Genomic DNA, 20,007 nt, shown 5'->3' with positions numbered 1-20,007 from the left:
AACTGATAAAGCAAAAGGGTTATCTAGGCTCATGGATTCATAAAATAAAACCAAGAGTGTAGAGTGGGACACCAGTGTTCTCCCCTGCCCTCCCCCACATACATTCACATATACACATACACACATACATACACATAAAGTGCTGTTACTTTACAAGAAAGAAAGGGGGATGCAGTGCAGGGTCCCTAGTTACTCTGCAAAGGAGGAAGACAACAGCAAAACTCAAAACACATGATGACTAATTTCACTTGCAAGAATAAAATGGATAAAAATCACCACTAAAAATAAAATAGGGCCAGCAAGATACAGCAGACCAACACAGGCACAGCAGACCTACAATTCTGAGTTCAATCACCCATAATCCACATGGTAGAAAGAGGGGAACTGTCTCCCACAAGTGATCCTCTGACTTCCCGCATGCACCATGACACCCTCTGCACACATAAAATATAGTATCAGTGCAAAGTACATGTGTGTGGGCTCCTTTGTTTGCCCGAAAAGCTTCATTACAATTTCACATATTATTCAAATTGGTCTTGAAATATTATTCAAAATGATTGTCATACTCAGAAAGTATCTCCCAGTTTAAAAGATTCGAAAATTATTTGCTCAAAAAAAAGCAAATCTGGAACATTTAAGTAGAAAAAGGGAAACACTAGAAAACAAATATGCAAGGGGGAAGGGGAACATCTCAAAATGAGAAAGGACCACAGCAGCACCAGGCTCAGGGAGGGGATCTGCAGAGCACCATACAAACAAGCTAAGAAATACCAGGACAAAAATAATGGCTGGGGTATCTCTGCTTTTACCAGCACACTTCTAAAAAAATAAAGAACAAAGAAAAAAAATTGAAAAAGGACATTTTGAACCCAAGGCCAGCCGATGCTCTGATTTACATAATATTTGTTACACTTCAACTTTTAAGTACTATATGTCACATATTCAAATTTAAGTTCACTTCTTTTTCATGCACAACAATGTTTTAAATTTTTGTGTACACTCCTGTAAAAACTTGAATTGGGCTCAATATTGGTGTTGTTACTGGGAGAATTTGACAATAGAATCAAAAAGATTACACAGGCCTAACCAGAAATCAATGGTACAAATGTGTTTATCAATCTATCTTTCAAAGGAGTTTTTGTTGTTGTTGTTGCTGTTGTTCTTACAAAGAACCTATAGAGATAGTGTGAACCTTTTTCAAGCAGATGAACAATAAAGCCCAAAACCCTAAGTTTAGTTCTCTCTAATAGAGGGATTAAAAAATTAACAAAATCCCAGCTTCTCCTTCACCCACTCTCAATGAGTAAACCACATTCTTCCCCAAACTCGCAGGTTCTCCATTATGGTAGATAATTCTAAACGCTTTTGCAATTTAATAGTTTTAAATGACTCTGCTTAAAACATAGAATATTAGGATGCAGAGACAAACTCCATAAGCAAGCTGGACCATTCATTCAATCACAGCGCATCATTTCAGAAACTACACACCTCTTAGCCACTTTCCACTAATTATTACATTCTCATTACTTTTCTAACCTTTATGCTTTTCTAATAGATGTAATATTCTTATTTCAAAAGTGATCTAAGTTTATTACAGAAAAAGCAGAAAACAGAGACTAGTAGTAGGGCATAAGCCACCTGACTCTACTTTCCAAGAGATGAAAGAGAGGAACCTGTATTCAGAGGAGGCTCAGGTCACTCTAGGGCCAGGACAGCAAAGGACATAGAGCAAGAGGTCTGGAGACAGCCAACTATCCATCAAACATCATCTCGGGGTACGCAGTGATGAACATGAGAGAGGCTGTCTTAAGCTAGCAGCCTCACCAGGCCACAGAAGATGACAGTGCAGCCACACCTGATGGGATCTGATAGACTAAGATCAGAAGGAAGAAGAGGACTTCCCCTATCAGTGGACTTGGGGAGGGGCATGCATGAAGAAGGGGGAGGAAGGGTGGGATAGGGAAGGGAGGAGGGAGGGGCTTATGGAGGGATACAATGTGAATAAAGTGTAATTAATAAAAATAAAAATAAATTTTAAAAAAAAGATAGAAGGTAAGAACCAACACTGAGGTTGTCCTCTGACCTCCATACCAGGCATACTAGCCTACTTGGCAAGTTCCATACCAGTGGGAAATCCTGTCTCAAAAAAAAAGGAATTCACACTGTCTGGAGAAATTCATGGTTTCCCTCTGACCTTCTCCACAGGCAGGAACATATGTACATGTATTACATGTATATGCATGCACACACACACACATACAGAGATACCGATACAGAAAAGGGACAATGCCCAATGCATTAAGAATACTCAATAAATTATAGTTTATTGTATGTTATATTGTATAAAGTTCCCTACAATCTCACTCCTCAACTAATGTTTTGGACTGTCTTTTCATCACTTAGAGCCACATCTATGTGTCCTGCCTTTTGTAATGTCAATATAGGATAGCTGTCTTCTGTGGGGTAAGAACAACTGTGAAAGAAGCTAGAAAACTGTAAACCCTCATTATCCTGGTCAGGGTGACCTGCTGTGGACTAATCCACAGAGGAGCAAAGGATTCTAGACAAATCATTTTCTTCTACATCAAGAGAGAAAAAAGTCAGAGTAAACTAATGTTTGCCATATGTCCTCTCCAACTGGTGTGTGGCAATCCAGAAGCCACCTGAAATGTTGCTTTAAAGGGGATAGGAGGCTTCCAGTACTAACTATGGTGTAATTCAGCTCTAAATCCAACAAACAGCAATAAACAAAGCAAAGTTAGTATACTTAAAAAGGAAACTAAAAAAGAGGTGAGCCTTCCTCCCCTACCATCTGACCCTAGCCTATCAAATCTTATTAGGACTGCCTGGATCCTCTTTCTCTGTGGGGAGGACATGAGGAAGGGGTCTACAATCAGAATATAAAATGAATATAATAAATAAATAAATAAATAAATAAATAAATAAACTCAAGAGAATGAGGAGATGAGATAGCACAACAAAGCACCTACACCTACTCTGTGTGTGTATGTGTGTGTGTGTGTGTGTGTGTGTGTGTATGTGTGAAGATTGGAGTTCAGATCTCCAGCACCAATATGAAAGCCAAGTGGAATGGCAGTCCACCTGTAATCCCAACATTCAGGGGACAGAGACAGATCCTGGAGGCAAGCTGGATGCTACAGTAGCTCTAGGTTCAGCAGGAGACCCTTTGTGATAAACAACAGGGATAGCAACCAAGGAAACCTTCAACATCAATCTTTGGTCCCCAGACACAACATATATGAGTGAGGATGCATACATACACATGAAAGCAAGCACTAAAAAGAAACATAAACTCAAACTTTTAGGCTAAATTATAACTTTAAACTTGCTCTAAAAGAGCTAGACCTAGTGGCACGATCTGTAACTTCGAGAGTCTGAGGAAAGAGAACCTAGAGTTCAAGGCCAGCTTGAAGTAATATTGATACCCTATCTCAAAAAATATTTAGAACTGATTATAAAGTATCCACGCACTGCTTCTTGAGTCTTCAAAGAACAACAGCGTCAGAGATACAGACCACCTGTATCCAACACATTATACTAGGTTTCAGGAAAGCTCAGTCAGGAGTTGGTGAGAAATCAACAGGGGGATGCTGCAAAGGACAACGCTAACTTTCCACCAAGCCCATCACATTTCTACTTCCACGTGATACTCTGACTCCGAAGGTTCCACTAGTTTCCCTGTGAATGTTGACCTTCCTGATTCTACGCACTATACAGGCCTTCCAGTCAACCACACACATGCCAAATAAGCCACCATCAGCTCCACACAGGGAAAACCAAAACAACAACTACCATCATACTTTCACCATCATCTCATGGCACCTTCCTCACAGTGCAGTGAATATATGAATTAACTGCCACTCACATTTCAGCGGAAGAAAATTATGAGTAGTTGCCAGCTCCGGTGGCACAAACCTGTAAAACCAGACATTGAGACTGAGGCAAGAGAAACCCAGACCTGCCTGGGCTACAAAAAAAATTCAAGGCCAGTCGGGGTAACTTAGTGAGACCCTGTCTAAAAATTAAAAGGAAAGGAAAAGCCTTTCTTTACTTCATAGTTTAAAAAAAAAACTAAAATAAAGTGAATCGTGACACTTCTATTTCTACTATAATGAGCTCCAGTTGTGAGCATCTGCTCAAAGCATTGTTTTAAGGGTCAGCCGTATCATTTGTTGTATATCATGGATACAGTACAGAATGAACAATATTGAGTTAATGATCACATACATTTTTTTTCATACTTTTTTTCTGGTGAGAATGCAATCTACTATCTAATTTAAGAGGATAAAATACATTGTTGCTATCTATAATCACCACAATGTAACAGTGTTGCAAGCTATGGTTACCACATTGCAACACTGTTGCTAGCTGTGGTCACCAATCTGCAAAATGGGACTCTTTAATGTATTACTCCTTCCAGCTGAAACTGTGTCCAGCTGTCCATCCAGCTCCACTGACCCTCACACTCATTTGTATTTAGGAATACAAATGCTAATGCAGTCATCCTTATGTATTGCATACAGCTTATGGGGTTTCTTCTAGAAGATTTAAATAATCACATTATTTATGAGCCCTAAGACAGTATAAATGTAATGTAACAAGGCCTTATTATTACATTATTTGTAAATAAGTGGGGAAAGCACATATGTTTGGGAAATATGCAACTTTCCATCTGTGGTTAGAGTTGACAGAATCCATGGATGTGAAACTCATTAGCACTGGCAGCCAACAGCGGTCACTCTTGTAAACCACAAGGTAACTGTGGAAACTTAAGGTTGGTATGAATACATTGTTTCCTAGCATTTAGCTACTTGGATCTCCCTCTCCTGGTTTCAAGTTCTTTCTTCATGACATACACCTTTTAGTAGTTCCTCTAGCAAAATTCTATGAATGCCCTATTTTGTCTTTATTTCACTCTTACACCTGAGTGTTTTTATATCGATACAGACTCTAGATCCTCAACACTTTAAAAATATTTCATCATCTTCTTCTTCTTCTATGACAAATGCCTACCATTTTATGCATCTGCTTACATTAGATAAGTCCTGTCTTCTTCTCTGGTACTACATCTACAGTGTAGTTAGGTATAAAACTGTTTTTATCTTCCTTGGGTGTGCTGCTGAAATCTGAGAGCTCATGAAAATGTTCCAGGGGCCTAGCAAGATGGCTCAGCAAGTAAGGCTCTTGCTATGTAAGCTTCAATCCCAGAACCCACATAATTATGGAAGGAAAGTCAAGTTCTCTGACATCTACACACAAGTGTCATGGTAAGTACACACCCATCCACATACATCATATACAACAAAAACAACAATAATAATTTTTAAAATCCATTGTTTCTTCTAATATTATCTTCCCTCTATTTTCTCTTTCTGGAAGCTCATGGGAGGTTATACTGGACTTTCTCATTCTAAAGTTCATGAATCTTTACCAGTCATTTCCTGTCTCTCTGTCCCTCAGTACTATATTCCGTCCAACCAATTTCCTCAAATTCCTTTAAAAATCAATACTTTTCTCTTCAATTATATCTACTTGGCTGTATAACCTATCCATTGAGGTTACTTTTTAAAATTTAATGATCATAATTTTCATTTATAGAAACCCTACTTGGTTCTTTCCCAAATGTGTGTGTTCACTTTCTAATCTGTTCTTTCATTGTGGCCTGTTTTTATCTTCAAGAAGTTCAAATAAAGTCATCTCTTTCATGGGCCCTACCACCCCTATCTCCTGAAATACCATCTCTAGTTGTAACATCTGCCAGATCTCCTCCTTTACAGTGACTCCTTTACAGTGACCCCTTTCCTGTGTGACTAAGATATACCTGTACGGAAATCTCATCTTCAGCATGAGCTTCCTTCGCAAGAGTCATGGCTCTTCATTTGCTCTACGAGACTGTTGGTCACTTTGGTGGACCCAATTGTTTTTCATAGTTTAAGACCATGTTCCATGTTAATTCATTGGTGTAAGAGTTCACTGCATTGGGAAAAAAATGCTAAATTTAACACATATACATTCCAATTTTGAGTTTCAGATTTTGAGATGTCTTTTTCCTCCTAATTGTCACAACCCCCATAAGACAGCAAATTTCTGTGCACTTTCCCAAACTAAAAGGCAAGGTTTTTCAGGCTCTTAACAGACAGCATACCCCATGAAGGTTTAATGTCAAGGGCTTCAGCTCCACTTTCCAACATTATACAAACCTTGGGCTAAGCCCTTTGAAAACAACCCATCACTTTCACTACCACAAGCCTTTGAGTCCTGTCTCAGGCTTGAGAATACAGACCTTAAACTCCTCGGTACCGCCTTAGTACGAAGCTCCTTCTCATTTCTGGCACCTGGGAATTTCCTGGTCATTCAAGCTAAGAATGTGTTTGATTGTTTTTGTTATATTTTGCCCACGACTTCTCTGTATTTACAGCAGGGTGGGGACCTGAGCTCTCTTAAGTCAGCTCTGGTGGCAATATTTCTGGTAGTTACAAAATATAAAACTGAAGTAACATTAGAGAATTGTGATAATACTTCTCATTTACCCAGATGACAACAACCCATATTTTCTTCCTGGCCTCAAGAACAGATTTTAAACTTAGAGAAAAATAAATATTCCCAAGATGTTTTAGGATCATCTCATCACTATGATCTCCAAATGCCAAGCAGTTTTTCCTGGAGATTTTCCGCTGTAAGAAAAAACACCCAACTCCACTTGGTCCCAGAACATTCATTCTATGATCTGATTTATACTGTTAGAACCCAGAAATACTGTCCTTAAAAAGATCACCATTTCCCATCGAATGAAAAAAGCCAGGAGCAAGTTTCCGTCTCTGTAACAGTCACATCTCTGCAGCGACGCTCTTCCAGATGCTCTTATCAAGCGCCATTACCCTGTCAAGTGTTTGTTTGTTCTGTATCACCACATCAGTTCCCACCGCCACACTCTTCCTCCTGCAATCCATCTGGTAAACCACAGCAAGGCTACTAGTAGTATAATGGCTCTTCAGCCATTTCAATTGGTCACAGTGCCACTCTGCACTGCAGTGACTCATCAATCCCCAACACTACGGGGCAGAGGGTGAGTAAAATGGTGATTAGTAAAATGATACTAAAGTGTAAACAGCAATAACAATGCCTAAAACTCACTGGCTGAATGTCATGTGCTAGGTAAGATCTTAACACCGTACATGTAATCATATCAATTGATCCGCACAACATCTGCATGAACTTGACAACATTAATAAACAATTCTTCAAGGCAACAAAACAGAGTTTAAAGATAATTAAAGGCTTGGAGATGGCTCAGCTGGCAAAGTGTTTCCTGCACAAACATTAGGGGCTGAGTTTGCACACACCCAGAACCCACATAAAAAGTCAAGCATGGTAGTATGCACCTAGAATCCTTGTTTGGGGAAGTGGCTCCAGCACTGTTCAACCGGCCTAATTGACTTGGTAAGCTCCAGTTGGTTCAGTGAATGACCATTTCAAACAATTAAGGTGGAAGTGACTAAAGAAGACGCTCAACGTTGACCTCTGGCCTCCACACAGGCATATACATACAAGTAAACACACTGTACTGGCTAGTTTTATGTCAACTTGTCACAAACTAAAGTTATCCGAAAGGAGGGAATTTGAAGTGAGAAAATGCTTCCATAAGATCAGACTGTGGAAAGCCTGTGGGCATTCTCTTAATGTGAGACCCAGCCCACCCCACTGCGAACTATGCCCCCCGGGTGGTGTGCTTCAGGTCACCATGTTTTATCACAGAGAGAGAGAGAGAGAGAGAGAGAGAGAGAGAGAGAGCACAGCCAACAAAGTAGCTGAGTCAGTGTTTGTTTCCGCCAAGGCCGTCCTCCTAAGCAGCTCAGGCCCCTCTCTGAGTCAGAGCCTGATTTCTGAATAGTTGCTTAGAAGGGCCAGGGAACCTCACACTAGGTGTGTTCAAGTCCTGGGTCATGACTATGCTGTCTAAACAAGGGTCCAAGCTCAGGGACAACCATGCTCACCAAGTAATCTCCATAAAAAGAGGTCTGAATACACCCTGTGATACGTCCTCATTCACACTCCAATGTACTGTCCAGCTCTTTGTGCCCCATGAATCCTAAACTACACTCACATCTCCATCCTCCAGCCCCATCTCCATCTCTACTGTTCCTGCTTCTCACTCTTCCACAGGCACCATTCCAGTTTCTTCCATCCAGTCTCACTTTTGCAATATCTCCCTTGAGATAATAATTCAAAATACAACCTTACCCTCGCACAGTAGTACATGTGGGGAACCCCAGCTTAGGAGGTTGAAGCAGATGGACTGCAAGTTCCAGGCAGCCTCAGCTACATGGCAAGACCTGTCACACACTCACATACAAGAAAAAAGAAAGAAAAGAAAAGAAAAGAAAAGAGAAGAGAAGAGAAGAGAAGAGAAGAGAAGAGAAGAGAAGAGAAAAGAAAAGAAAAGAAAAGAAAAGAAAAGAAAAGAAAAGAAAAGAAAAGAAAAGAAAAGAAAGGGAAACAAACAAACAAACCCTGGTCTTTTCCCAAAACCTGGGCTCAGGACCAAAGCTTTCGACCAATACTTATTTGAGGATCTGAAACTAAAAATGCAAATACTGGCAACAGCTGTGCAAAGAAAATCATTTTCAATGAGTCAACATGACAGTGGCACAAAAAGATGAAAGAGGATGGTATCTGAGGGTGAAGCTAGGTGGGTGGCTGTCTCTGTGTGTCACTGTTACTCAAAACTCAGAGCCTCATAAATCCTAGCCTCATTGCTGGGCCCTCATTCTTGAAGCAAAGATAAGTCCTGGACATGTCTGAGTGCTGAGGGTGTTGTCCAGCTAGGGACACTGCAACTCCCCTGGAGTCTTCCAATAAAATCTTTTTTTTTTTTTCCTGAAGAAATTCAGGCAGAATTTCTACTTTGCACACATGAGACTTACCTAAGAAAAAGACTCTAAAAGAGCCAAGATGACAGTTAAATGGAGGGGAAGGGTTAAGCTTGTGAGGCAAAAACAAAACATATTCTACTTAAAGCAAAAGTACCATCATCCAGCAAATACATAAATATGTTCAATGTTTATAAGCTCATGACCTCCTCTTAAAGGTGTTACAGGAAATGCTTTAGGGTAAAAGCCATGGTTGTTTGTCTGCTTAATGTTCTGCAAATTATTGCTGCTTACATTGAGAGCTATAGAAAGGCTGAATAAAGATACAGAGCAGAAGCATGAACTACACAATGATAGAAATAAACCATCAAGTCGTATCCCTGGAAGCTCACATCCTTTGGGAATGGTTAATACATGTGCTCCTGTAAAATAAATAAAACCTTTTCCTAGTGACATGGTATCACTATTCAATTTCCTGATTGTGATCTTACATTGCCCGGTATTATCAAATCATGGTGGTTTCAGTGCAAAAAAAATAAGTATATATAAGTATACTGAGAGATGGTGTGCCACAGAAATAAAAGCTAAAGCTGTGGAAACAACTGCATCCTATATAAACACCTTTTCTGTTGCCATCTGGTGGTTCGTATATAAATTCAACGCCGCCAGGCACATTATAGAAGAGCTTAGTCAGGAATAATCTCAGTGTCTCCTGCATCATACCTACCACCTGGAGAAAATCGAGCCACAACTGCCCTTCATTTTGAAAACAGGCCCTTTCTCACAAGAAAACCATGAACACACACAAAAAACTCGCCTTAGTATGATCCTTTATACCTATGTCACAAAAAAAAAATCACTTCCTACCCCAAACCTGACAGATATTCCCAGATTCAGTAGCTAAATTACCACCCACAACTATTATTACAGGTAACTAAGTGCAAGCTCCCTAGATACCATATTCCTCCCAGAGCTCAGTCATTCTCTGATTATTATTATTTTATTTTTATATTATAAAGGCTATTCATCTTTGGGTTTTGTTTTGATTTGGTTTGGGTTTTTTATTTTGGGTTGTTTGTTTGTTTGTTTGAGGGTTTCTCTGTGCAGCCTTTGTCATGGAATTGCTTTGTAGACCAGGCTGGCCTCTAACACACAGAGATCTGCCTGCCTCTGCCTCCCAGAGTGCTGGGATTACAGGCATGAGCCACCATGCCAGGTGGCCGTTCATCTTTGTAAAATTAAGCTTCCAAAATTAAAGAATCAGGTATAGAATACAAAGAAAGTTCTGAAAGAGAAAAGGCAACAAAACATTGTGGCCAAGGACAATTCTGTCTATAATAGTTACTTCCAGAGTTTGCTGTAGCCCGCATCTTCCAAAAGCAGCCTTGTCTATTTTAAAATAATAATTGTTTTTAAACCCAGCAAATCTAGCTGGGGAGATGGCTCAGCAGGTAAAAACATGTGCTGTACAAGGCTGACAAGCTAAGACGGATCCCTGGAAGCCATGACAGGGAGAGAGAACCCGTTCCTCAGAGTTGTCCCTGACCTTCCTCCACAGGCAGGCCGGGCATGTGAACATGCCACCACACCTGCTCATGGGTGTGCTGATACGGACATGCATGCACATATTCAGGTACAAGTACACATAATAATAATGATGATGAATAAAATAAATAAAAATAGTAAAATAAAATACACTGCAGAAGGGGCTAGAGAGATGGCTCAGAGATTAAGAGCACTTGTTGCTCTTCCAGAGAAACAGGATTCAGTTCTCAGCACCCAAGTCTAGAAGCTCACAACCACCTCTACTTTAAACTCCAAGGAATCTAATGCCCTCTTCTGAGCTCCAAAGACACATAACACGCACATGGCATTCACACATATATACACACACATGCAAACACAACTACTTTTTTAAAAGACTTCAAAAACCATAGTCTTAACAAATGTTCCACAAGCTAATTTCCATAGATCAACCAATTAATAAATTTACTTGACTGACAAGTCAGTTGTCAAGAACATGAATTATTTAACTGATAGCTATTAACTTCTCTAGACACTGTATATCAATAGAATGGCAGCTAATCCTGTTAAAAGTGAAAAATTATTCTAGAGCTAATTTTAAGGAATTTTTAAATTACTGATGGTCACTGTCCAGTAAATCTAAACATCCTCATGGCCATCATCATTCCATCTCTGTTTAAATTTCTCACTGCATTAATTGCCACCAGATTTAGATTAGTCATGCTCTTTCTTCTTCCAGCCTTTTAGATAAATAAATGTCTCCTATTTTAAGAATATTTATTTCTCCAAACTTCAGGCTTACACTGATAAATTACAGCACTAATTTGTTTTACAGAACCTAAAATTTTGAGCATGAACCATTTTCAAGCTGTAGTAAATCCATCACGTGTTAGACAGCAGCACCTAAGGAGAAATATTACATTGCACCAGTTGTCATATATATATATATATATATATATATATATATATATATATCCTGACAATAGTAAAATGAAAGGAAGCACTTCCTAAGAGCTAAGACATATGGAGTTACAGAACCCCAGGCAGCAGGAACACTCAGAGACTCTGGAGACAGGGAGAAAGGATATCAACACAGAAGAAGAGAGAGGCAGAGCAGAATGATTCCAAACATCTACTCACTTACTAGTGTAAGCTCCCTGACATCACCACCACCTTTTACAGGTGAGAAAATAAGACTCCGGAGAGGCCAACAGACTTGTTCACACTGCAAGGTGGTTGCAGAATGAGATCAAAGCCAGGTCCACAGACACTTAGCCCAACGCTTTTTCACCTGCCACGGCCATGTTTTCTAGGAAAGCTTTAGAGAAATTATTCTCATTCCCACAATGCTCACTGGAGATGAGGCCGAGCTGATGGCACAGCCTCTGGCTTTAGAGTTGCTTGTCAGGGGCCAAACCTTGCACCTACTAGAATACCAGAGGTATAGACGTACAGCAATGTTCCCCTGAATTGTTGCTGTTGTTGGTTTTGTTGCTTTGTGTTGTTGTTGCTGCTGTTTTATTTTTACATAGTGGGGCGAGAAAGCAGCGTTAACGTAATGAGGCTGTAAACTAATCATTTCTCCAGAAGGCCTCAGGTGTGAAACATGTAACCAGCAGGAAGGTATTCATCAAAGGACAGAGTTCTGCATTTCAGGGAACACGTATCACCCATGATTTATATGTGCCTCCATGGATGGCAAGAGGTGCCAGAATAACAGTCCTAACCAACAAAATACATTCTCCCCCAGTATTAAGATTATGAATGTCTATACATTTATTAAAAGAGATGCAAAACTTTGGGGGGGGAATTCCTAGTGCCTTGTAGACATCAAATTAATTACATTAAAGGAAACTAGATGAACTTGGGATGTGCATATGCATTGCTGTTTACTAGGAATATTTAAACAAATAATAGCATATATGTTAAAATTTTATTTTTAAATAATCCCTTGACGATCTATAGTACACCTTTCGAACTGTTTTCATAACCACCCTCAGCTTCACTCAACTGTCAAGCACGGAACTCATGAGGTCCTCTCTCTCAATACCACTTTCTTCTCAGAACATCCTAAGCCAGAGTCTACACAAATCTCGGCGCTCCTCCTTACCCTATGTCCATTCCATGATCTAATCTTAGTGAGAGGATAACATTAACTTGACCTCTGAGAACCCCTAAACAAGGTCAGAAAGAGGCAGAAAGGTGCTATGCAACCTACAACTCCAATCCCATGTGGCAACAAAGACACAAGGACTCTTAACATAGAAACAGAAAATGTAATTAACAGCAAAGCTTGTACCACTTAGACACCAGCCTCCTTCTCAGCAAAGCTTGTACCACTTAAGACACCAGCCTCCTTCTCAGCCTCCACTGTGTCTGGAGCCAGTATTTAGGAAACGGGTCAGTCCCAGCAAGGGGCTGAACTTAACTGTTCCACTGTAAGAGAACAGACATGCTACACTAGGGCAGTAACCAAAAGATCTATGCCTTACATCCTCCACCTCTGTAAGCCTGAAATCTGGTTCACTTTAAAGTAGAAAAACAGAATTTTCCAAATGTTCTCCAAGAAATGGTATGTTTACGTCCCGGTGGTCCACCTTGGGACAGCAGCACACTGCCCACTCATCTGGAGTTCAAGTTATAGTGTGAAAAGAAAGACGGGTGGAGCAAGGGAATACCAACGTGGCAACAGATACGTTACTAGAGGACAGGGTGTGAGGACACAGAAGATGGTGTGCACATTTCATGCCTCTGTCCTCTAAACTCCCTAACATGACTATTATTGGCTCATGATCATGACTATGAGGTAAACTGAAAGTCACAGACAGGTCAGTCCATACAATATTTAGAGGTTCACCCAGCATCTTTCTATACTGTGGATCAGACTGCCTCCTACTTTCTTTCACTTCCAAAGCCACAGACTACAGGGAGACACAAGCTATGGTCACAGGTACTGGATCAGGCTTTTCTTTCAGGCTTCAACAGTACCCCCCCTGGTGCCTTGAGCAGATCATTAAAAACAAAGTGCTACCTGAAGCTCAAGGGCTGCTGTGACCTGTGGGATGGCTCAGTGGGCAAGGGCGCTTGCGGAGAACCTGGCCCTCACGGTGAAAGTAGAGAGAAGCAGCCCCCAAGCTGTCCTCCATCCACCACACTAGTGCTGTAGTACATGTACAAAGGTTTAAAAGAGGGGGTGGGGTCTTCTAAGGAATAAGCACCCTTGATGTTTGGTTCATAAGGGACTCTAAAAGGGGAGCTACAGGTGGTTACATGCAGACTGCACAGAAGGGGGCAACAGTTCACCCAGCCAAGTGATTAGTGGCGCTCTGGTAAACTGCAGCGGTCCAGGAAGATTTAATCAGGGTCTGGGCCCTGACTATGTACTAGCCTCTGGTAAAGCAGGGTGCTCTGGAACGCAGGTTCCAGTTCAAATTCAAGCTACAGAGTTGAGGGACTGGTTCAGAGGCTAAGACAAGGAAGCGCAGAGCACATCTGGACTAATGGAAAACAATAGGAGCTCAAAGGGAGGCTAGGCTTGCAGCGACCTCAATTAACATTGCTTTGTTATTTCTCCCTCAAACAAGTGGCAGAAAGGATAATTAGCAGATCTTACCCACAGCTGGGAAATGGCACCAAGGAAAGTGGCTCAGACCACAGGAAAACAGGGTAAGAGTGCCAGCGAAATCAGTGAGATTATGGGATTAGCAACACAAGGATAGAAACAAAACAGAATGTATGAATGTCACATGCAGAACCCTTTAAAAATATGACTGTATCCCTGTGTGCAGTGTGCAGTGTCCTCTAAGGCCTGGAGAGGGCATCAGATCTCCTGGAACTGGAGTTACAGGTAGTTGTAAGCTGTTATGTTTGTGTGCTTAACCACTGAACCACAGCTCCAGAACATGGAACCTTTTAAAATGTACTCTCTGAGAGCCAGCAGGTCTGAGGCTAGACAACTGTATTCTTTAAATTTCACTAGTGATAAACTGGGTATGGTGGCACTGGTGTTACAGAATCCCAGCACTCAGGGTGAAGAAGCAGCGGATAAGTTCAAAGCCATCCTTAGCTACACAGTAAGTTTGTGCAGGTCACAGGAAACCCTATCGCATAAATAAATGTCACTAATGAGTCTAATGCAATCCCAGGAGTAGCTCAAGTCAGGAGCTGAACAGCTTCATTACCAAGGAATACAAAGCAAACTGAAAGGGCTGATCAGAAAATGAGCTCAGGACCTGTGCAGGAACACAGGTTCCAGGTCCACAGAAGCCACTAGGATCTGAAGGCTTTGGGGACAAGGTTAAAGGGAGAATGGGGTCACACAGAAGAGCAGCTCCCAACCCTGAGTAATAATCAGAATCAACTGGGAGTCTCCATACCCAACTGCTGAGGCCAAACCTCGAGTCAAGGAAGCCTCACAGCCCCCAGAGGGTTCTAGCGTGCAGCCAACTTGCTGCGTCGGGGAAGTTTCCAGAAAGTCTCTGGTAACTGGAGTGAGACAACAAAGCCAGGGATTCCTAAAAGACAGTGGATGTGAGGCACCTGAAAAGCACTCAGTGGCTCAGCCAAATGAGCTGACCCTGCATATCCTCAAACGTCCCACCTGATTCTAACGCAGCCCAGTGCTGAGAGGAGCAGATCCAAGAGGCTGGAAGTAACTGCAAGTTTTATTTTGAGACAGGGTCTCTCACTGAAGCCAAAGCTTAGGAATGCTGCTAACCTGACTGACCAAGCCTCTCCAGGGGATAGGCCTGCCTCTGTCCTACCTCTCCCTCAGTGGACTTTTAAGTGGGTTCCATGGATCTGAACTCAGGTCTTCATGTTTTCCCAGCAAGCACTTCACTAACTGAGCCATCTCCCTAACCCCAGAGAAGCAGAACACCCCAGGACACCCCCGCCCTTATGATGCATCTCTAGCCTCAGAAGCCCTCTATCCCAACCATCCACACTTGGTGCACACACAAAGAAAGTATGCATTGCCACCTGCCTTCCAGAATTAACAACTTGGCTTTTTAAAACTCCAGACAAGTCGTGAACAATTAAACACACACCAAGCACAACGGGAACCTCCACATCTGTGCATAGAGAAGAAACTGCAGCACATACACCGGCGTTACATGCACAAGCTCGTGATGCTTCACATCACGGCCAGAAACACGGACCCTGCTTTAGCTTCAGCCACACACAGATCGCTTTTAGCAATGGAGTTGCCCTGTCTGCTAGAAGTCATGGCCAGGCCAACCCACAGGAAGCATCCTAGGAGGAAAAGCCTACAGAGGAATGAGAAACAGCCTTAGACAGATGCACAGTATCAATACGGCATCATGACAGTTTCAACTCAGTGGCAACTGTTCCATGCAAACGTTACATTTTATCTGATAAGATCCTAAAGAATGCATTCCCCGTGCATATGACCCACCAACTCATCATCCCATCAGAAATCCCGACAGCAGCACCGGAATTCTCATTTTCAAGATACATGAGGTTTTGTCAAATGGTGACATCTCCTCTGTAATATGAATTTTCAATATGAAATAAAAAATGATGGATATATTACACATTTCACATTGCACAAAGAACAGAAACCTGTCGATGGATTTAAAATTTGTGACAACCTATTTGAAATCTTACACTAAAAGATCTGCATACTTTCTTGCACCATATAAATGTAAAACGGGTACCTGTGTTTTCACTGGCAAGAAGGAATAAAAGATTTCCTCCCTTTGAAAAGTATAGCTGTTGCCTTAGTATATGCATGTATAAAAATTGATGATTTTCACTAACACTGCAACTGTGAAAGGACAATGCTTGACACCGCCTGCCCGGTACAGCTGATGAACTCTGGTACACTCCAAAGCCGGGGCTCCAAGTGGTCTTTCCCACCGCCCGAAGGATGCCGATCTTCAAATGTATAAGTGACTGCGATGTGAAAGTCAGTTTTATTTTTGGGAAGAGAAACTGAACTCTGTCTCTGAAGGTCGTCCTAAGTGATCTCAACTTCTTCACTTGAACTTGGCTTCTCTGACCATCAATCAGTAAACGTCTTTTCCCTCTGGATAACATCCTTAGGTAAAAAGTGCTGTGCATGTACCCGTGCATACGCACACACAGAGTGGGCTGCGTGTGGAAGGGTTAAAGTAAGCAGAAGCCAGCCATGATTTGTTTACATATAGAAAACGTGGAAGGGGACATTTCTCAAAACCTACAGGGAAGAGGGCTGCCGCTCAGATAACACTGGACAAGCTTGAATAAGAATACCAAGTTATAAGGGAAAGGAGCTCCAAAAGAAGATCAACAGAGCCAAAACAAACATAGAAACAAACCTGGGCCCTGGGGGCCGCAGAGACTGATAACCCATCCAAGGACCATGCATGGGGAAAATCTAGAACCCCTGCCCAGATGTAGCCCATAGACAGTTTCCAAGTGGGGTCCCTAGCAAGGGGAGCAGGGGCTGCCTCTGATTCTGTTGCCTGCCTTTGGATCCCTTTCCCCTGACAGGGCTGCCTTGTCTAGCCACAACAGAAGATGCCCCAGTCCTACTGCAGCCTGGTGTCAAGCCTGGCTGATATCCATGGGAGGTCTCCCCTTTTCTGAGGAGAAAGGGAAGACAGGAGGATGGAGGAAAGAGAGGGGAAAGGGAGGAGAGAAGGAGGGTCTGGGAGGAGAGGAGGGAGGGGAAGCTGCTATCTGAATATAAACTAAAGTAATTAATTAAGGAATACTAAATTATTAGGTACTTGTCAAGCTATCATTGTAATTTTGAAGTCAGACTTTTAAATACTACATTTAAATCATTGTTTGTTTGTCTTTTGCCACACATAATTCATCGGCACATATAACACAGAACACAGCTATTCATAATTTAAGCATAATATTCCTGTCTCCTGCAATCTCCAAATACCCAGTGCCTTACAGTAGTACAATCGATGAACTAGGAAGCTAATTTTTCTAAACTACCAAGTGCAAAGCAGGTTCACTAATCTGTTTTAAAGACTCCATCAAAAGTCATGTTAAACAATTATGTCTGCTTTTTATGTTTTTAGACCAGCAACCTCCCTAGGCAGGAGGAAACTGACTGTCACACGCTCGATTCAGGTTTAAGCAGGGGAAATCCAGATTTAGGAGGGAAAGCTCTTTCGGGAGAGATTCCATCTCCATTTGCGAAAGGTCACCTGGAATCGGCAGATCCTCTTTCCTTATTTTAGAGCACACCTCCGTGTTCCAGACAGAAGCCGGCCAAGGGAGGAAAACAACGCCCGGAGGCAAAGCCATGGGCTCTCAAAGTTTTGCTCCATGGAGTACAAAGCACCCCTTTGGGGTGAGGCATCGGGACTGGGGGGAAGGGGCCAGCCCCAGGACAGGGAAGGAAAGGGCTGCTGGTGGTGACTGGCACTTGGTATTTGAGGTCCACCGCGGACGTCACTCATCCTTAACAAGACTCTGCGGTGCAGCCTCAGATACGAATCAGCTCGTGTTTAATCAGTGCAATAGGACGCGCTGGGCGTTCTTTGAAGCCACGGTGGCTCGGGGCTCAACTTTAAAGGTTCTTCCCCGGCTCCGATTAAAAAAATAAAAGAAGGAAAAAAAAGAAAATGCAGTAGACAACACTCAGGGCGCCTTCCCCAGCCCCTCGGCAGCTCCGACAGCGCCGCGGATTAGAGGCACGCCGCATTAACCCCTTCGCGGCCTCCAGACCCACAGCCCCGCAGTCCTGACCCGGTGATTCGGAGGCTAGGGGGCCCGAAATGCTCGCAAAGTTCCCAGCGCTGCGCCGAGGAGTGCCCACCACGCCGCACCCACTGAAGTCGACCCTGGGGGATCCACCCCAGGTGGCGCGCACCCCCAGAGTCCACTCCAAAGATGTTCATCCCAAGCAAAAGCCATCTACACAGTCCATCCGCAGGGTGAGCCCCCAGGGCCCGCGTCAGGGCTATCTACTCCAGGAGTGTCCATCCCCAAAGTGTACCCCGAAGATATCTAGCCATAGTCCAGTCCAGGCTGAACGTACTCCACAGGATCCACCCGTAGAGCCACCGGGGGCGTGTACTCATATAATGGGGGGGGGGAACACTCAAACAGTCCATCCCAGAGGGGTACACTCTAGGATTTCACACCCCGGAGGCCTAGCCCAGATGTGTCCATCTATAAAGTCCACCCGAGGGACGTCCGTTCCTAATACAGTCCATCCCAGGGGTGTGCGCCCTCACAGCAGAGCCCAGGGGAGTGCACCCACAGTCCATCCCAGAGGGGACACCCCAAGACTGTGCACTGCATACACCTGCAAAGTCGCCTCAGTAATGTCCACCCACAATACAGTTCGCCCCAGAAAATGTCACCCCAACACTGTGCAGCCCTAAAACTCACAGCGTAGCCCAGCCCAGATGGTGGCCACAAAGTACAGCTCAGGATGTCGCTCCACGGCCGTGCACCCCTGAAAGCCAGCCCAGAGGTGTCCACTTGCAAAGTCACCTCAGAGATGCTCATTCATAAGACAGACCGGGTGGCGCCCACAAAACCCGGGCCAAAGGTGTCACCCAAGACGCTGTATCCCTATACCTCGGCCCAGGGGTGTCCACCTGCAAAGTCACCTCGGGGATGCCCACTCGTGTTACAGCTCACCCCCAAAGGTGGGACCCTAAGACTGTGCAGCCCCGACGCTCAGCCCAGAGGAGTCCACTCGAGACACAGCCTATCCCCGGCGGTGTCCACAAGGGACAGCTCAGGCGTCACCCCAAGAACGGGCACCCCGAAGCCCCGGCCAGAGGTGTCACCCAAGAACGTGCACCCCTAAACCTCAACCCAGAGGCGTCCACCTGCAAAGTCACCCCGGGGACGTCCGTCCACAACACAGAACAGGTGGCGCCCACGAAGTCGGCCCCGGGGTGTCGCCGCAGGCGGCGCGCTCCGAGGGTCCGGCGGGGGGTCGCGCAGCCCCGCAGCCCGCCCCGGGAGGGGGTCACCTACCTTGCGCCAGCGCCCGCAGCAAGTGCAGCAGGAGCAGCAGCAGCGCCCACCGCCCGCGGCCCGGCCTCAACTTTGGCGCCCGGCGGCCCGCGCCCGGCCCGGGGGTCCGGGGCTCCGCGCGCAGCCCGGGGCGCTCGCCGGTCCGGCTCCCGCGCGGCCGCCCGGGCCCCGCGCGCTCGGGGGCCGCCGCGCCGCCGCCGCCGCCGCCGCCGCCGCCGCTGCCCGCCGCCGAGGGCCGGGCGCGGGCCATGCCGCGGAGCCGCCGCCCCCGGGCGCCGCGGGACGGGCAGGGCGGGCGGAGCGCGCGGCCCCGCCGAGGCGGCGGGCGAGCGGCGAGGGGCGGCGTCCGGGCTCCGGCGCGGAGCGAGCCGGGCCGCGGAGAAGTTGTCAGCGGGCGGGGAAATGCCCGGCGCGGCGCCCTCGCTCCTCGCCGCCGCGCGCCGCCGGGCCCGCAGCGCTCTCCGAGGGGAGCCGAGCTCCAACGCCTCCGCCGCTGCCGCCGCCGCCGCCGCCTCGGCCGCCGCCGCCCCCGCCCGGCGCTGAGGAGAAAGTGCGCCCGCCCGCGCGCCGGCTCTCGCCTCGGCCGCCGCGGCCGCCGCGCCCCATTCACAGCCCGGCCGCACGCGCCGCCC

General features: G+C 44.7%; 1 protein-coding gene across 1 annotated transcript in view; it reads right to left on the bottom strand.

The window, feature by feature from the left end:
- The window catches only part of Sdk1 (sidekick cell adhesion molecule 1), an 898,365-nt gene extending 878,740 nt beyond the window's left edge, over positions 1-19,625 (bottom strand). Inside the window, exon 1 of the mRNA XM_060368045.1 lies at positions 19,376-19,625. Within this exon, the coding sequence (XP_060224028.1) occupies positions 19,376-19,625 (250 nt within the window). The remainder of the gene's footprint in view (positions 1-19,375) is intronic.
- Positions 19,626-20,007: the final 382 nt, after the last annotated feature.

This window comes from Meriones unguiculatus, chromosome 15 (assembly GCF_030254825.1).
Source record: "Meriones unguiculatus strain TT.TT164.6M chromosome 15, Bangor_MerUng_6.1, whole genome shotgun sequence".
NCBI lineage: Eukaryota > Metazoa > Chordata > Mammalia > Rodentia > Muridae > Meriones > Meriones unguiculatus.
This window is presented reverse-complemented; position numbering and strand designations above follow the sequence as displayed.